Source organism: Cyprinus carpio, chromosome B12, assembly GCF_018340385.1.
Source record: "Cyprinus carpio isolate SPL01 chromosome B12, ASM1834038v1, whole genome shotgun sequence".
Taxonomy (NCBI): Eukaryota; Metazoa; Chordata; class Actinopteri; order Cypriniformes; family Cyprinidae; genus Cyprinus; species Cyprinus carpio.
This window is the reverse complement of record NC_056608.1, coordinates 6,629,934-6,643,821: the sequence shown is the minus strand read 5'-3', so window position 1 is coordinate 6,643,821 and position 13,888 is coordinate 6,629,934. Positions and strand designations below refer to the sequence as shown.

At 35.7% G+C, this 13,888-nt stretch overlaps 1 protein-coding gene across 2 annotated transcripts in view; it reads right to left on the bottom strand.

Annotated features, from left to right (window-relative positions):
• Nucleotides 1-1,133: 1,133 nt before the first annotated feature.
• Nucleotides 1,134-13,888, bottom strand: part of LOC109106637 (myoferlin-like) — a 29,388-nt gene continuing 16,633 nt past the window's right edge. For both annotated transcript variants that reach the window (XM_042735095.1, XM_042735096.1), the window contains 28 exons: nucleotides 12,349-12,463; nucleotides 12,056-12,158; nucleotides 11,513-11,649; nucleotides 11,239-11,409; nucleotides 11,037-11,139; nucleotides 10,868-10,945; nucleotides 10,599-10,780; nucleotides 10,062-10,220; nucleotides 9,870-9,971; nucleotides 9,450-9,611; nucleotides 9,116-9,281; nucleotides 7,413-7,489; nucleotides 6,629-6,637; nucleotides 6,408-6,506; nucleotides 5,791-5,919; nucleotides 5,525-5,680; nucleotides 5,310-5,401; nucleotides 5,054-5,224; nucleotides 4,816-4,964; nucleotides 4,035-4,174; nucleotides 3,845-3,933; nucleotides 3,673-3,768; nucleotides 2,585-2,726; nucleotides 2,405-2,504; nucleotides 2,134-2,321; nucleotides 1,847-1,956; nucleotides 1,612-1,759; nucleotides 1,134-1,521 (listed from right to left, as the gene is read on the bottom strand). In XM_042735095.1, the coding sequence (XP_042591029.1) occupies nucleotides 1,483-1,521; nucleotides 1,612-1,759; nucleotides 1,847-1,956; nucleotides 2,134-2,321; nucleotides 2,405-2,504; nucleotides 2,585-2,726; nucleotides 3,673-3,768; nucleotides 3,845-3,933; nucleotides 4,035-4,174; nucleotides 4,816-4,964; nucleotides 5,054-5,224; nucleotides 5,310-5,401; nucleotides 5,525-5,680; nucleotides 5,791-5,919; nucleotides 6,408-6,506; nucleotides 6,629-6,637; nucleotides 7,413-7,489; nucleotides 9,116-9,281; nucleotides 9,450-9,611; nucleotides 9,870-9,971; nucleotides 10,062-10,220; nucleotides 10,599-10,780; nucleotides 10,868-10,945; nucleotides 11,037-11,139; nucleotides 11,239-11,409; nucleotides 11,513-11,649; nucleotides 12,056-12,158; nucleotides 12,349-12,463 (3,412 nt within the window). In that variant the 3' untranslated portion in view covers nucleotides 1,134-1,482. The remainder of the gene's footprint in view (nucleotides 1,522-1,611; nucleotides 1,760-1,846; nucleotides 1,957-2,133; nucleotides 2,322-2,404; nucleotides 2,505-2,584; nucleotides 2,727-3,672; nucleotides 3,769-3,844; nucleotides 3,934-4,034; nucleotides 4,175-4,815; nucleotides 4,965-5,053; nucleotides 5,225-5,309; nucleotides 5,402-5,524; nucleotides 5,681-5,790; nucleotides 5,920-6,407; nucleotides 6,507-6,628; nucleotides 6,638-7,412; nucleotides 7,490-9,115; nucleotides 9,282-9,449; nucleotides 9,612-9,869; nucleotides 9,972-10,061; nucleotides 10,221-10,598; nucleotides 10,781-10,867; nucleotides 10,946-11,036; nucleotides 11,140-11,238; nucleotides 11,410-11,512; nucleotides 11,650-12,055; nucleotides 12,159-12,348; nucleotides 12,464-13,888) is intronic.

The following is a 13,888-nucleotide window of genomic DNA, read 5'->3' as shown; positions in this document are numbered from 1 at the left end:
AATGTTCTTAAAACCTTATTATTACAGCTCTGCTCTGTAAAATGAATACCAGAGATGATTAGATGACCTAATCTTGGTATCACAGGTGAATAACACAATGCACCTTTAATCAGCCGAATCAAACCAGCAGGAACAGCTTTCAACAAAGACACATATAATTCCAGAGTACAAATAATATTGTACTTTTCACAAAAATCATCATAACCAAGGAAATTTCCATCCCTATCCATGATGTGTACAATGGACCAGACACCTTTGTCCATCCAGTCCTGAAAAAACACAGATTTCCCCTTAATAAGGATACACTTATTATTCCACAAAGAACAACTATGTGGCAAAAAGTTGTGTTTGTATATTAATTTCCAACATAATAATACCTGACTATGAAAATATAATTTACACTTTAATTTTGATGGCTCAAAATCACATCTTAAAAGGAAATCAATGCCCCCGAGAGAATCAAATATTTTAGAAGAAAAGCTAAATCAAACCGAATGTTTATTTCTGAGGAAGGCTTGTTCGTTTTTTTAATGGAATATTGAACAAATTGAGATTCAGCATGATTATGAAATGCCATCAGCTCACACTTTTTTAAATTCAATTGCAGACCAGAAGCTTTTGAAAAATGAGACACCAGATTAATGACAACTGGAATCTGCTCTGCATCAACAAGAAACATACAGTATCGTCTGCTAGTTGACTTATCTGACTCCGTTGTTGTTTTGATTGTATTTATTAGCCATTAAAGGTCCCTTTCTCTCAGAGTGCAGAGAAAAAAGGAAACACTCCCAAACTGCTTTGCTCAGAATTACTTAAAAATAATAATAATAATAAATATATATCAATCATAGAAATGTCGGGGAAAATGGCACTCTTGCTTGTATGATATTTCTTAACTATATAAAGAGATTCATTTCTGACTTTGACACACTGTTATATGTGCACTGTGTGTCCCATGGTTATACAAAATGGTATCATAAAAAAAAAACCTTGATAAACATTTGATAACCATTGATAAACCATGTTTGCACCAATTTATCATGGATAAATGTAAACTGAATATGACCTTTTATGATGTTGAAAATAATGACAAAACATCTAACTGAAGTTCCTACTAACAAATAGACAATTTATACAAACATTAACGTCTTTATTTAACAATTTTTTAATCAGTCAGCTTTAAAATGATCAAGAGGTTATAATACAATAAAAAATAAACTAAATTCCACAATTGAAAACACTTCACATGCACAAATGTTTCTAAACATCATATCAAATATCATCCAAAAAGTGCAAATTCATAATTAAATTTAATATTGGTGCAAAAAGTGATTAAATGTAAATACTTAAACAACCACATGAAAAATCACAACAAAATAAACACTGTATTGATCGTGTGTGAACTGAAAATGAACCATTTCTGAAACATAGATCATGCCAACTACATGGATAAAATGACAAAAAGTTGAACTCCTCCTGAACTTAATTGAAGGGTTTGACGATTTTCATGGAAATATAGTTCTGAGAAAACAAACAAAAAAATAAATTAGCATTGTAGACATTACATCTCAAGTGTAACGTCTCAACAGGACTGATAAAGTGTGTCCTTACCGGTAATGAAAACAACAAGATCCCAATGAATAATAGCACTAAGATTAGCACAACCAGGCCAACGAACAGCCACTTAAATCTTCGCCACACTATGAACCTGAACGTCTTGCATGGATTTGAGAACCAAAAGAATGAGGTTTCAGGTCGCCTGAGAAGTTGAAAAGAGAAACAAATCTTGTGATGATCTTCTACTCACACACAGAACAGGAGAAACACAAAGTAAGAAATCAATTACTTGGGAGGATCCAGTTTTGGATTCATATTTGGTTCATCTCTGCCTTTTCCAGCAGGTCTCTCATCCGCTTCCTTCTCATTCACAATCTCCAAAGTCAACTCAACCTTTCCCTGAAACACACATATAAAGTAAATGTCAAATGACATTAACAATCCATTTTACCAAAATATCACACATTTGCAAGTGACAGGTATTTAATGTAGAGAAGGTTTGATTATATCCATTTGATTGAACAATGAATGGTCATACTGTACCATAAAGAAATACATTGTGTTAGCTGTACTTACACCAAGTTCCCTCTTGCCATCTTTATCCATGTAGCATGGCCACCATCCTCTAACTGACTTCTGGTCAAAGAGAGACTTCAATTGGTCTGACTTTAGAGGTGTGGTTCCATCCGGAACCATGCTAAGGCTACATTTATTTGGTGTTTTAGAAGGGTTGATGAGGTGGTGCAGATCAAGTTCAATAGCACCTGTAACATACGTGAGATTAATACACAAACCCCAAAAATATGACGACGCCAAAATGTTCAAGATCTGCATACACACGTCTCACCTAGGTAATCATCCAGAGAGAATTTGTCATTATCCCATATTTGAACAGTCAGCTTGGGTGGGATTCTAAACTCTGATTTGTCAAGGCTCCAGAAGTGTTCCTTTTTAACAGAAAATAATGAATATTTTAATACTTCCAAGTGCTCTTCATAATACATGAAACACAACCAAACTGCATTACCTTTTTAGATACAAGACACAGCTGCTCTGCAGGCAAGTATTCAAATCCAAAGACAAATCTCCAGTTGAAATTGCCATCGCCATCCAAAGATCGGTAATGGACGTCTGTTTTTTGCTTTTCTTCTTCCATACCTGGCATCCAACTAATCAAAAGGCATAAATGCATGAACTACAACACATATTACTTGTAGAACAAATTAAGGCAAGAATCCACGGGTGAACAGTGTAAAAATTTAAATAAACAATCATGTAAATGTGCTGAAATCTATTTAGAATTACAGGTTTTATGAAATGTTATTTAAATATGCAAATTATCTAAATAAACATGGACCAGAAATCTGAACATTGGATAAAGCCAAAAATCCTTAGATATCACTTTTTAATCACTCTATAAATACTGTCAACAGCTAGAAACATTTTTTAGGAATGTTTTTAGGAATAAAATGTTAGGCTACATAAATGAGGCAGATGATACATAAACTCCTCTGTAAAAAAAAAAAAAAAACATAAAAAAAAATAAACTGATGGAGATTAGATTGAAGTTTGGTTTTTGTATTTGGTGTTTGTGTGTGGATTTGTGGGTGGGTGTTTGAGAAACATTTCGAGAAAGTGGCCTACACAATATGTACTGTTATTCAACTCTACAGATGCAAAGAGATTAGGGTTGCCAGGTTTTCACAATAAAACCCACCCAACTGCTACTCAAAACTAGCCCAATCGTGTTTCGAGAAGGGTCCCCCGATAAAAATTGCATTCCAGGGGATAAAATACACGTTTTTTGGCAAGGTTCCCCTGGTAAAATTAGCATTTTAGGGGCTAAATATCACGTTATTGGAGTTGCTTCAACCCACGGACATGAAAAACAACCTGCGGCAACAATGCTGAAGTAGCCCAATTCTGCAGGAAAACCACAAACTTGGCAACACTGAAAGAGATTTAAAAAAAATTGTGTAAAAATAAACATTTAAATACATATTTTGGTTGCTTTCTTGCCACTAGTCTGAAAAAAGACATGTTATGGAAGCAAAAGAACACAAAATCTCAAAATTGACCTGATGGTTTTGCCTTAGACTACAATCTTTTACATACCCCTTAACATAGATGTCACTCATATTTTCGCCAGTAACACTTGTGTCATCCAAAACTACGTCAGTCGTGTTCCAAACAATGACGCGCAGAAAATACCTGATAGAAAGAATGAACATGATCAACACTGCCGATCAACACAAAAGCATAACCAAAAGCACCAATTTCTTCTCACTTCTTTGCTTTGCGTGGAGATATGTCAAAAGGAGGTCCAGCGGGCCCAAGACTTTTTGGGAAAATGTCTACCCACATCTGGAGTTTTCCCTATCAAACAAAGACTAGTCAATAACACAGATAATAAAGCAGTATATTTGAGTTCTGTATAGTATATCACAGGAAGAACTGGCGTGTGAATAGCATCACACCTGTGGGAGAGTTGGCTGGAAGCTACTGTAAAGAGTTCTGGTTTCAACATGCTCCGGAACCAGGCCTTGAGTTCTCAGGACGTGCAGAGCGATCCGTTCACTTGGAGGACCCAGGTGTTCGTGAATTTCCTTGTTTGCTTCTAAAATACATACATATAGGTGTATACTATACAACTTTGAATTCTCCCTTGACAAAGTTTTTAAACAGCTTTTAAAAGTCAAGAAGTTTGACCATTAGACAACAGATTTTAGTAGTTTTATAGGACATATGTGACCCTGGACCACAAAACCAGTCTCAAGTCGCTGGGGTATATTAGTAGCAATAGCCAAAAAAAATATTGTATGGGTCAAAATTATCGATTTTTCTTTTATGCCAAAAATCATTAGGATATTAAGTAAAGATCATGCTCCATGACAATATTTTGTAAATTTCCTACCATAAATGTCAAAAATAATTTTTTTAATTAATAATATGCTTTGCAGTATTTTGATTTTTTTTGCACCCTCAGATTCCAGATTTTCAAATAGTTGCATCTCGGCCAAATATTGTCCGATCCTAACAAACCATACATCAATGGAAAGCTTATTTATTCAGCTTTTAATATGACTGGTTTTGTGGTCCAGGGTCTCATTTACAGTTGCTATAGGACAACTGTCCATCCAATCAATTCAACAAGACACATGAAGACATGAAGATGCGTGAATCAGGTCTTTACCCAGTTTGGAGTATATAGCACAATACAACATGATGTTCAAAAGAACAAAAAGCTCTGAAAATTACCGAAGTCAGAGAGGGAGTACAATCGGCCACCAAGAGATAACGTGTTTCCATTGTCTTCGCTCCTGGGTGGACTCAATCCTTTCCATCGGGCAAGCTGTTCAAGAATCTTAGATGGTTTGAGTTGATCATGCCACTGGTTTGGTCCAGAACTATTCAATGAATAAAACCATGAATCAACTAATGTCTCTGCTGTTGTCTTCAAAGAAAATAAGTTTGCATTATAGTGAATGGGTCTCACATGCAGTATGTCTGGGGTAAACCACAGTAGGAACCAAAACGAGAAAGAAGACGGTTCTCCAAGTCAATCACCGTCTCCCCAACTTTCTCATCACGGCTGAGCAAATCAAAGTCATAGACGGCAATTTTCAAGTCTTTGTCTTGTGGGAGGAAGCATATCAGTTCAAACATTCTGTTGAGAGACAAAAAACTTAGTTCACAACTGTTCTCAACAACTGTCTGAATACAAGATAAACTCAATAAATCTATGGCATTACCTTCCAAACACTGGGTTAAGTGTGTATGGTATATAGTTGTCCCTGTCATCAATAGACTTTTTCCCCAAAGAGATTTTGATATATGGGTCACACTGAAAAAAGAAAAAGGAGCTTTGCTATTTCATTTTACTAAAAAGGAATTCAATGCACTGAAAAACTGAAACCCAAAATTAGTCATGAGGTTTTCTGAAACAGTGAATGAAAGAAAGTAGTACTTTGCTATTGTTGTCTTTGGGTTGCAGGTCGATGGCTTGAGCCACATAGATTCTGACCACACACTCCTGAGAGACACTGTCGGGCAGCTCTCTGAACTGTTGCGGCGGAGGGGGCACCCCTGGGTCATCTGGCAATGGGTACACCTTAAAGGAGCCCTGAAAGCAATTAATTAAACATAAAATCATTTATTTCACACAGAAAAACGTAAGGTGTGACTTAATCAGCATTACATTTATTCTTAAAGTGAATTAATAAGACATCTTGCCTTGAATTCTCCAACTACAGCGGGGTCATCATCGTCACTTTCATTTTTACCACGTTGCAATTTGAAGGTGCTGCAGAAATCAGTAAGACCCATGAACTCTTTTACACTTTCAAGCTCATGGTCATATACCTATGAAAACCAACAGAAGAGAACCTCACAACAAATACTAAACCATAAAACAAATCTTTGTGGATTCAAATTCATCAATATGTAAAATATGCTATAAGTTAAATAAGTGAACGTTCACCCAACAATAAAATGTCATAATTTACTTAAGTACACATTGTTCCAAACAACTGAATATTGTACTGGTCGTTTTCTCCATGCAATAACAAAACAGGACTGAAGCTTTCAAGCTTAAAAAAAATAAATAAAACACCATAACAGAGGTTCTCTCTCTGTGTGTGTGTGTGTGTGTGTGTGTGTGTGCGCGCATGTATGCATGTATGTATATACATAAGAAACAAAGTCATGTGGGTTTGGTACGACTTTTACTTTTTGGGTGAGCAATTCTTTATGTAGTTCTTTATGTATTAGATTTAAGGTATTTATCAACTGAATAATAATTAAATGTGTATATCTGCAATGTTATCATACAGTTTATACAGAATTCACACCTCCAATGTGTCATAACCTTTGTCAAGGTATGGGCGGCATTTCTCACGCTCTCCAACAGAAGCATAAAACTTACTCCACCAATCAACAGACTCTTTCTCCTGTAAAGCAGTGACAAAATGGATAGTTTCATCCTCATGATAGTGCTAAAATATAGATATGATGATAAATTACTTAAAACCAAAGCTTAAGTGGAAGTGTAGAATAATACCACAGAACTCACCTTCTCACGCTGTTGAAACCAGGAAGGGCACACATTGAACACACACAAAACACAAAGAACATTACATTATTAATTAAGAACTGGTAAAAAGGAATATTGTTAGACTTGAAAAATCTCTTAAATCTCATATTTGACAATTTTCAGATTTATTTTTTCAGTATAACAGACCCCAATCATCAGTAAAAGACTTTAAATGATTGATCTAAATGTAAAAAGGAACCTGAAATTTATATTAGCATTTCAATTTCTGAATGCACATTTAACACACATTTTTAAAAAGCCTTAAAACTGTCTACATGATCCTTTTCTCCATGATTAAATGTACACACAAGGGAGGTTACTTTAAATTAATTAAAAGAAAGTTAGTGTGATTCCTCAGAGCAAGTCAGCTGTACAAATCACCATAATGTGAAATGAGTCTTATAATTTTGATTGGATACTCCTCCAATTTAACTCATTTGTAACTACAGAAGGTGAAGATTTACTTAAAAAACAATGTGGGCTACAGACTAGCATTCATTTAGCACCACTTGGAAGTACATTTAATAACAAAATTTAGGCATTTTGATTAAACTGCCTTATTTATATACATACTTGAGTGTGACTAGCAGTGGCCATATTGCCAACAGCAGCTGAGATGCCACACAAATACTGAAATTCACAAAGTTGAAAATAGCAGCAAATTCATACAGATGTGTGTGCCAGTGTCCATTACATAGAGTTCTCTCACAAGTTGAGACACAAGTTCCTAAATCTTCAAAATCAAGCGACTTGGTAGCAGTACCTGGGCTTCTAGAAGATGCTGTCTGCCGTCATCTATGTTTACATGGAGGTCTCTAGGAGATGCTGCCATCAAAGCCGCTGCAGGAAAAGGGAGAATTTAAGAATGCTTATAATAAATATTCTTTCAAATTTGTATTTTGCAAATTCGCTGTACACAAGAATCAACAGAGTTAAGGTGACTATACATGGTTAAATATTTAGGGTCAGATTTATTAAACCGGGCAAATTCCAAAATAGCACGATGGGCGCAACACAGACGCAACATCTCATTTCCATAATGACCAGCACAATCTACTAATTTCAGCACAAATTAGTGTAAGCGTGTTCTTCTGGCATTACAAATAAATTCATATGTGTGGAAAAAATCCCCTCCCTTCCACCACACACTCTGTTCTCTGCGGTGCCTCCTCCTAGCAACAACAAATGCAGGCATTTCAAGCACAAAATAGCTTAAAGTGTTACTCCACCCCAAAATTAAATTTTGTCATTAATCACTTACCCCCATGTTATTCCAAACCCGTAAAAGCTTTGTTCGTCTTCGGAACACAATTTAAGATATTTTGGATGAAAACTGGGAGGCTTGTGACTGTCCCATAGACTGCCAAATAGGTCCAGAAAAGTATGAAAGACATTGTCAGAATAGTCCATCTGCCATCAGTGGTTCAATCTGAATTTTATGAAGCGACGAGAATAGTTTTTGTAAGCGAAGAAAACAAAAACAACCACTTTATTCAGCAATCCGTCTCCTCTGTGTCTCTGTGCATCACCGTAGCGCAATTTTGGAGAACATCCGCTGAATGCAAACTGCGTACGCTATTCTGTGTCAGCCGCGACACCAAAATGGCACTACGGTGATGTGGAGAGACACAGAGGAGACGAATTGTTAAATAAAGTCGTCGTTTTTGTTTTCTTCGCTTACAAAAAGTATTCTCGTCATGTCATAGAATTCAGATTGAACCACTGCAGTCAATGGGACCGTCACAAGCCTCCTGGTTTTCATCCAAAATATCTTAAAATGTGTTTCCGAAGACAAACAAAACTTTTACGGGTTTGGAATGACATGGGGGTAAGTTATAAATGACAAAATTTTCATTTTGGGGTGGAGTAACCCTTTAAGACATACTTTTTTGTGCGTTAAATAATGGCGCAAATACCAGTAACCTGACGAGTGCAAATGTTAGTAAATTGCGTTGCCTGATTCATTTGAATACTCTCCTCCCATAAATTTTGGGTCAAAGGAAAACTCCTACAAATGCATATTCAGTAAGGTGAGGCGCAAAAATAACCGTGTCCACACCTTTTCAGAGCTGATTCATCACTGTGCTTTTTAGTAAATCCTGACAGTACTATTTTAACACCAAAAGATGGTTTGTGCTGGTGGTGCAAGATGTTAGTAAAACTGACCCTTAGAGGGATGTCAAAATTAATAACAAATAAGTAAATAAAAAATAAAAAAATAACAAAAAAAATCACCCACAATCTAGCAATATGAAGTTAACAACATACAAAATATGTAGCACACCTAAGGCTGAAGTTATCTTCAAAACAAAGTCTGAATAGAATTAATTGCCAAAGTTTAATAGTTAAATGTTTACAACAAACTAAAACCAGAATGTTTAGGGAATACCAATACAATGTTGCCTGATACACAAAGACATTGGTTTGCAAAATCATCAGTCAACAACTTTGTAAAAGGGAATGTACCTTTTGAAGACATGGCCACTTCTGCAACTGTGGCATAAGGGTCACATCGAAACTCTTCCAGGGAATTGATGGTGCATTGACCCACCACAGGTTTTCGTCCAAAGGGTCTGTGGTCGATTACTTTCAGCACTATAGGGGGACTATACATCTCTTCTTTGGGTAGAAGCTAAAGACAGAAAACAAGATGCTGAAGACATATAGTCTATGACCTCAGAAAAACATGGCCATATTTAAATATGAATGTCATTGCATATGACAGCAAAATAGCAATGAAGCAGCATTTATTTTAAAGCATGATTGCACCTTTCCTCTACAGGTAGATATGGATGCTCACCACTTTTAATAAGAGGACATTTCCTGCAAAATTAGGGCACTTCTTCATGTTTTTGATAACAGCTGTCTGAACTCTCTCTCCTCCGCACTCCACCACCAGACTGGGTGACGTCACAGGAGCCAGCTGATACGTTTTCATGTTACGTAATCCCCATGCTAGAACCTGCATCCAAAAAAATAAATAAAATAAAATTTAAAAACACTTGAATACTTTAATATAGAGCTTTCCTGCACTACTTTGTTTCACTACACTACATTTATGACTTCCTATTGTAAATTCCTACAGTGTTGTGTGTATCCCATTTCAATAAATTGTCTTTTTGGACTAGACAAAGTTTTAATAGTACATGGTCTCAAAAGATTAGATTAAATTTGGCATGATTTGACCCCTTTAAAATAAGTCCAAACAGTTGAAACTGACCTCTATGGCAGTGAGTTGCACCACAGGTCGCACCCCTTGAGGAACCATATAGAGTTTCTCTCCTCGTTTGGGGGGAATAAGGGGAAGTTCAGTGTCATTTCCCTAGAGTAGGCAACATAAGATTAAACAAGAATAATCACAAAGCAGCCATAAATGTGGTTAAATAGACCTAAATTCCATTAAGAACCACACCTTGGTCTTCAGAAAGAGCTCTGCAGCCACCAGAATCTCCCCAGCAGGAGCATTTTTGTATGTTACAGGCTCCCAGAGGAGTTTAGGAGATGCATCCATGCCTGAAGTCAACTTCACCATAGGTACACATGTACTTCTGCCAAGCATTTCATCTTTACCCTACCAGGATTGACAAAACAAATTATTCATGCTGTAGGGACACTTGCACTTACATGGTAGCTAGTATTTGTCTGGAGTACCAGTAAACTAAAAAAAACTGTTTATATGCTGTATGTTGTTTTTTGTATCATTTTTAATTAGTTCTTCCAAAATTATCTTTTGTGTTGTAACAATTTTAATTTATGATTGAACTATTTCCTTATGTTTAGTAAGGATATAATTTAGTGTTTTTTGTGTTGATTATTTTTGAGTTTATTTTTGTTTTTTAGTTGTTAATAAACAGCACTTATTCTAGTTATATGCATGCAAAAGAACAACAAGTTAATAGTCTGATTTGTTTTTGGTAACACTTCAGTATAGGGACCAATTTTTACTAACCACTTGATCACTGTCAAAGATTTCCATAACCACAATCGGTGGATTCTGAGCAAGAGACTGGGGATCGCCATAGATTTCCACATTTTTAAAAATAAGAGTCTGATCCCATGTCGGGTTCAAGGTACTTCGGATTGTCTCTGTTGTTTGACTGTGATGCAAGAATGACACATGGACGTATGGATCTGCAAATTAAACCAATATGATTTTAGTTATAATAAACTTTTACAGCTAATTAAAATACGTATAGCAGTTTTGATTTCTGATAATACCGGAGAAGCTGTCTTTGTCCAAAGCAGTAAGGCTTCTGGCCTGGTAAACATAGACTCTCAAGTGGTACATGTTGGATTCTGGAAGAAAAAGCAAGTTCAATGTTAATAAAAATGGACATTCCGGAACGAAAAAAGATGTTTCTGAAATTTCTGTCCTTAATTAACTCACGGTCAAATGTGCACGATACTGTCGGTGTGTTGGCTCCAAACTGCTTAACGGAAGTTTCTGTTTTAGTACCTTTTTCATCACTCTTAGATTCCATGTCGACTCCCTGTCAAGCAAATCAGCCATGAAGAGTCATTATATGGCTAACAAAAAAACAGAATAAGTATATAAATTAAAATAAAAATTCAGCAGCTTTGATGCTAACCAGAGCTCCTTCCAGTTTGAAAATAGCCGAGGCTCCAATCCGATCAGCAGGTGTCATCTTCCTCCTCCAGAGGCGCCGACGGAACGTGTCAGATGATCGCTGCTTCCTGTGGAACTTCCAGCCAATGAGTGAGGAGTATTCCCATCCCTCTGCATCTCCTGCATCCTTCTTCTGCATGTCAAACAGTTAGAAAATATGCATTATAAAAGCACAATCTAACATACATTGCTAATTAACTTTGAAAAATCTTTTAAAATGCAGAATATACACTTGCATCAGCAGTTTTGGCACCAGGAATCCTTTTGCGAGGTCGGATCATTCTCCTGCGACGATGAACATGGTACATCTTCTCAGTTGCCACCCAGGATTTGGGCTTATCATCAGGTGGAATTGTGATGCCATATTCCCAACCTAAACTCACAAATACACATCATTTAAAGCTGCAGTGCGTTACTTTTGGCACTCTAGCGGTTAATAAACAGAAATGCATGCGTCTTGCAGAAGAACATTGTAGCCGGAGCTACTTCTCTCTGTTTATGTCTATGATGAATCACGCAGGTACTGGGCTACTTCGCAGCGGTACCTACCCGAACCAGTCTAAAATAGTCAGAATATATACACTTAATATAGGTGTACCATAGTGATTCAGGACAAGCCAAAAACACTGTTTGGAAAAATGGATTCATGGTGTGAAGAAATTCGGTCATACAAGTTAGGAATGAGTAAATTGTAAATTCTATTTAAATTATATATATTTTTAATATTCTTTTAAAAGCAGCTCAATTGTTAAGAACACATGGCAACATTTCTGGCTCACCCTTTTCATCGACAGCTCGGTTTTCATCAAAAGTCCAGTTATCCTCCCACTTCCAGCCAGGTGGGCATTCAATCTCTGTAGGGCCCTGAATCTTTTCTCCATTCTGAAAATAAAGGATAATAATGGAGAATAACAGGATTTTTGAGAGATACTATAAACCATTCTTTCTTGGTTTCACTAAGATCTAGACGTACTAGTGCCGTAGAGGCTGTTTAAACAGAAATCACAAATAAATGAAAGAATCTCTTGATTAGACATCTGATATGAAGCAAAGGCTGGCAGGTGGCTTTTACCACGTCAGTGTAAGGCTCTGCCGCAAGCTTCCATTCTCCTCCTGGTAATCGAGTCTGGTTCTCATAGACCTCATCCACAAACTCAGTGTGTCCTGCATCAGCCTCGGTCAGCAGACTACCCATCCACCCAAGAAAAACACAATTTATTGACTAGACTGTAACTGTTCCTGAAGAAAATATGAGCGGAGGTTGTCAATGCAAAATTTGCCACAGATGCCACCATTATTGAACATGACCAAAACTGCAAATCTTCCTGGTTGACCAGTTTTAAAAGAAATTAGAACATCTCTCCATAAAATGCAAATGTTTTTGTCGGGCTGAACAAACACATGAACAGCTGTTCAATTGAATTAACCCCTCTATCACATTTGGGTCAGTTTTGACATGTAAGCGGCATTTAAAAATTGTAAAAACATTCATTTTAGTACATAAAAAAATGGATTAAGACTCAAAATACACTTCATTTACTTTTTTCAGATTTTTTAAAAACAAATTTAAACAAAATTGTTACACCTTTCACATTCAGGCCAGTTTTGACCCAGAAATGGAAGGTGGGTTTACATTTGAAAATATTATTTTTGGGTTTTTGTTTTTACATCTATTAGCTAGATTTGTATCAAATTACTTTTTTTTCAAAATTACAGCATCTCACACAACTCTAAGCCTGAATTTTGTTGGTAAACTTGAATATGCGCACACAAAGATAATACAAACAGACAGTGACAAACTATATCTAGTGAACTACAACCTAAAGGGGTGTTAAGCAAAAGTTCAAGGAACAAATAGTCTAATTTTGAATAGGAAGAGAGTTTGAAAGTGGTGAAGTCCACATTTCACTCTGCTGCTACCTATTGATAGAGCATTGCACATTCAGGCCGTAAATCACCTTTTTTATCCAAAAAGTAAATGTTTATGCCAGTAAAATGAATATATTTTGTTTTAAAAATTACAGGAGTAATACGTATGTTTTGTTAGGGGAAAAAAAGTAGGTTTCAAAATATTGCACTGTTTTTGAGCAGCATGGGTTACAAAGTCAAAAGAATTTGATTAACATTCATTCAATCCAATGAAATTAATACTGGTAATTATCAGTTTATAAAATCTTATACATTTCATATAATGATATATTAAAATTAAATCTCATAAATACTGAAAAAAATTTTTTTTGTCTTGCGTCACAGTGGTTTTGCTGTAGATCTTAAATTAAATTCTTTTATTTTTAAAATTTTAAATTTTTTAAATTTGTGTAAATGTGTTAATGATGTATAGTATAGATATGTAGACATTCAAAACGTTAATTTTTGCACAATCACTCACAGATACAATGTTTTAGTAAAAAAAAAAAAAAAAAAAAAATTTAATTATGACTGTTTTATAAGCTCATGTTTCTCTAGGTCAAAACTAACCTTGCAATGTAAAAGATGTAAAAAGCCATAGGAGAGTTAAAATGTTCATTGCACTGAATTTTTGGCCTTTAGTATAACATTTAGTGTTGCTAGTTTGTTCAAATGTCTACACATAATTATGATAAATAGCAATA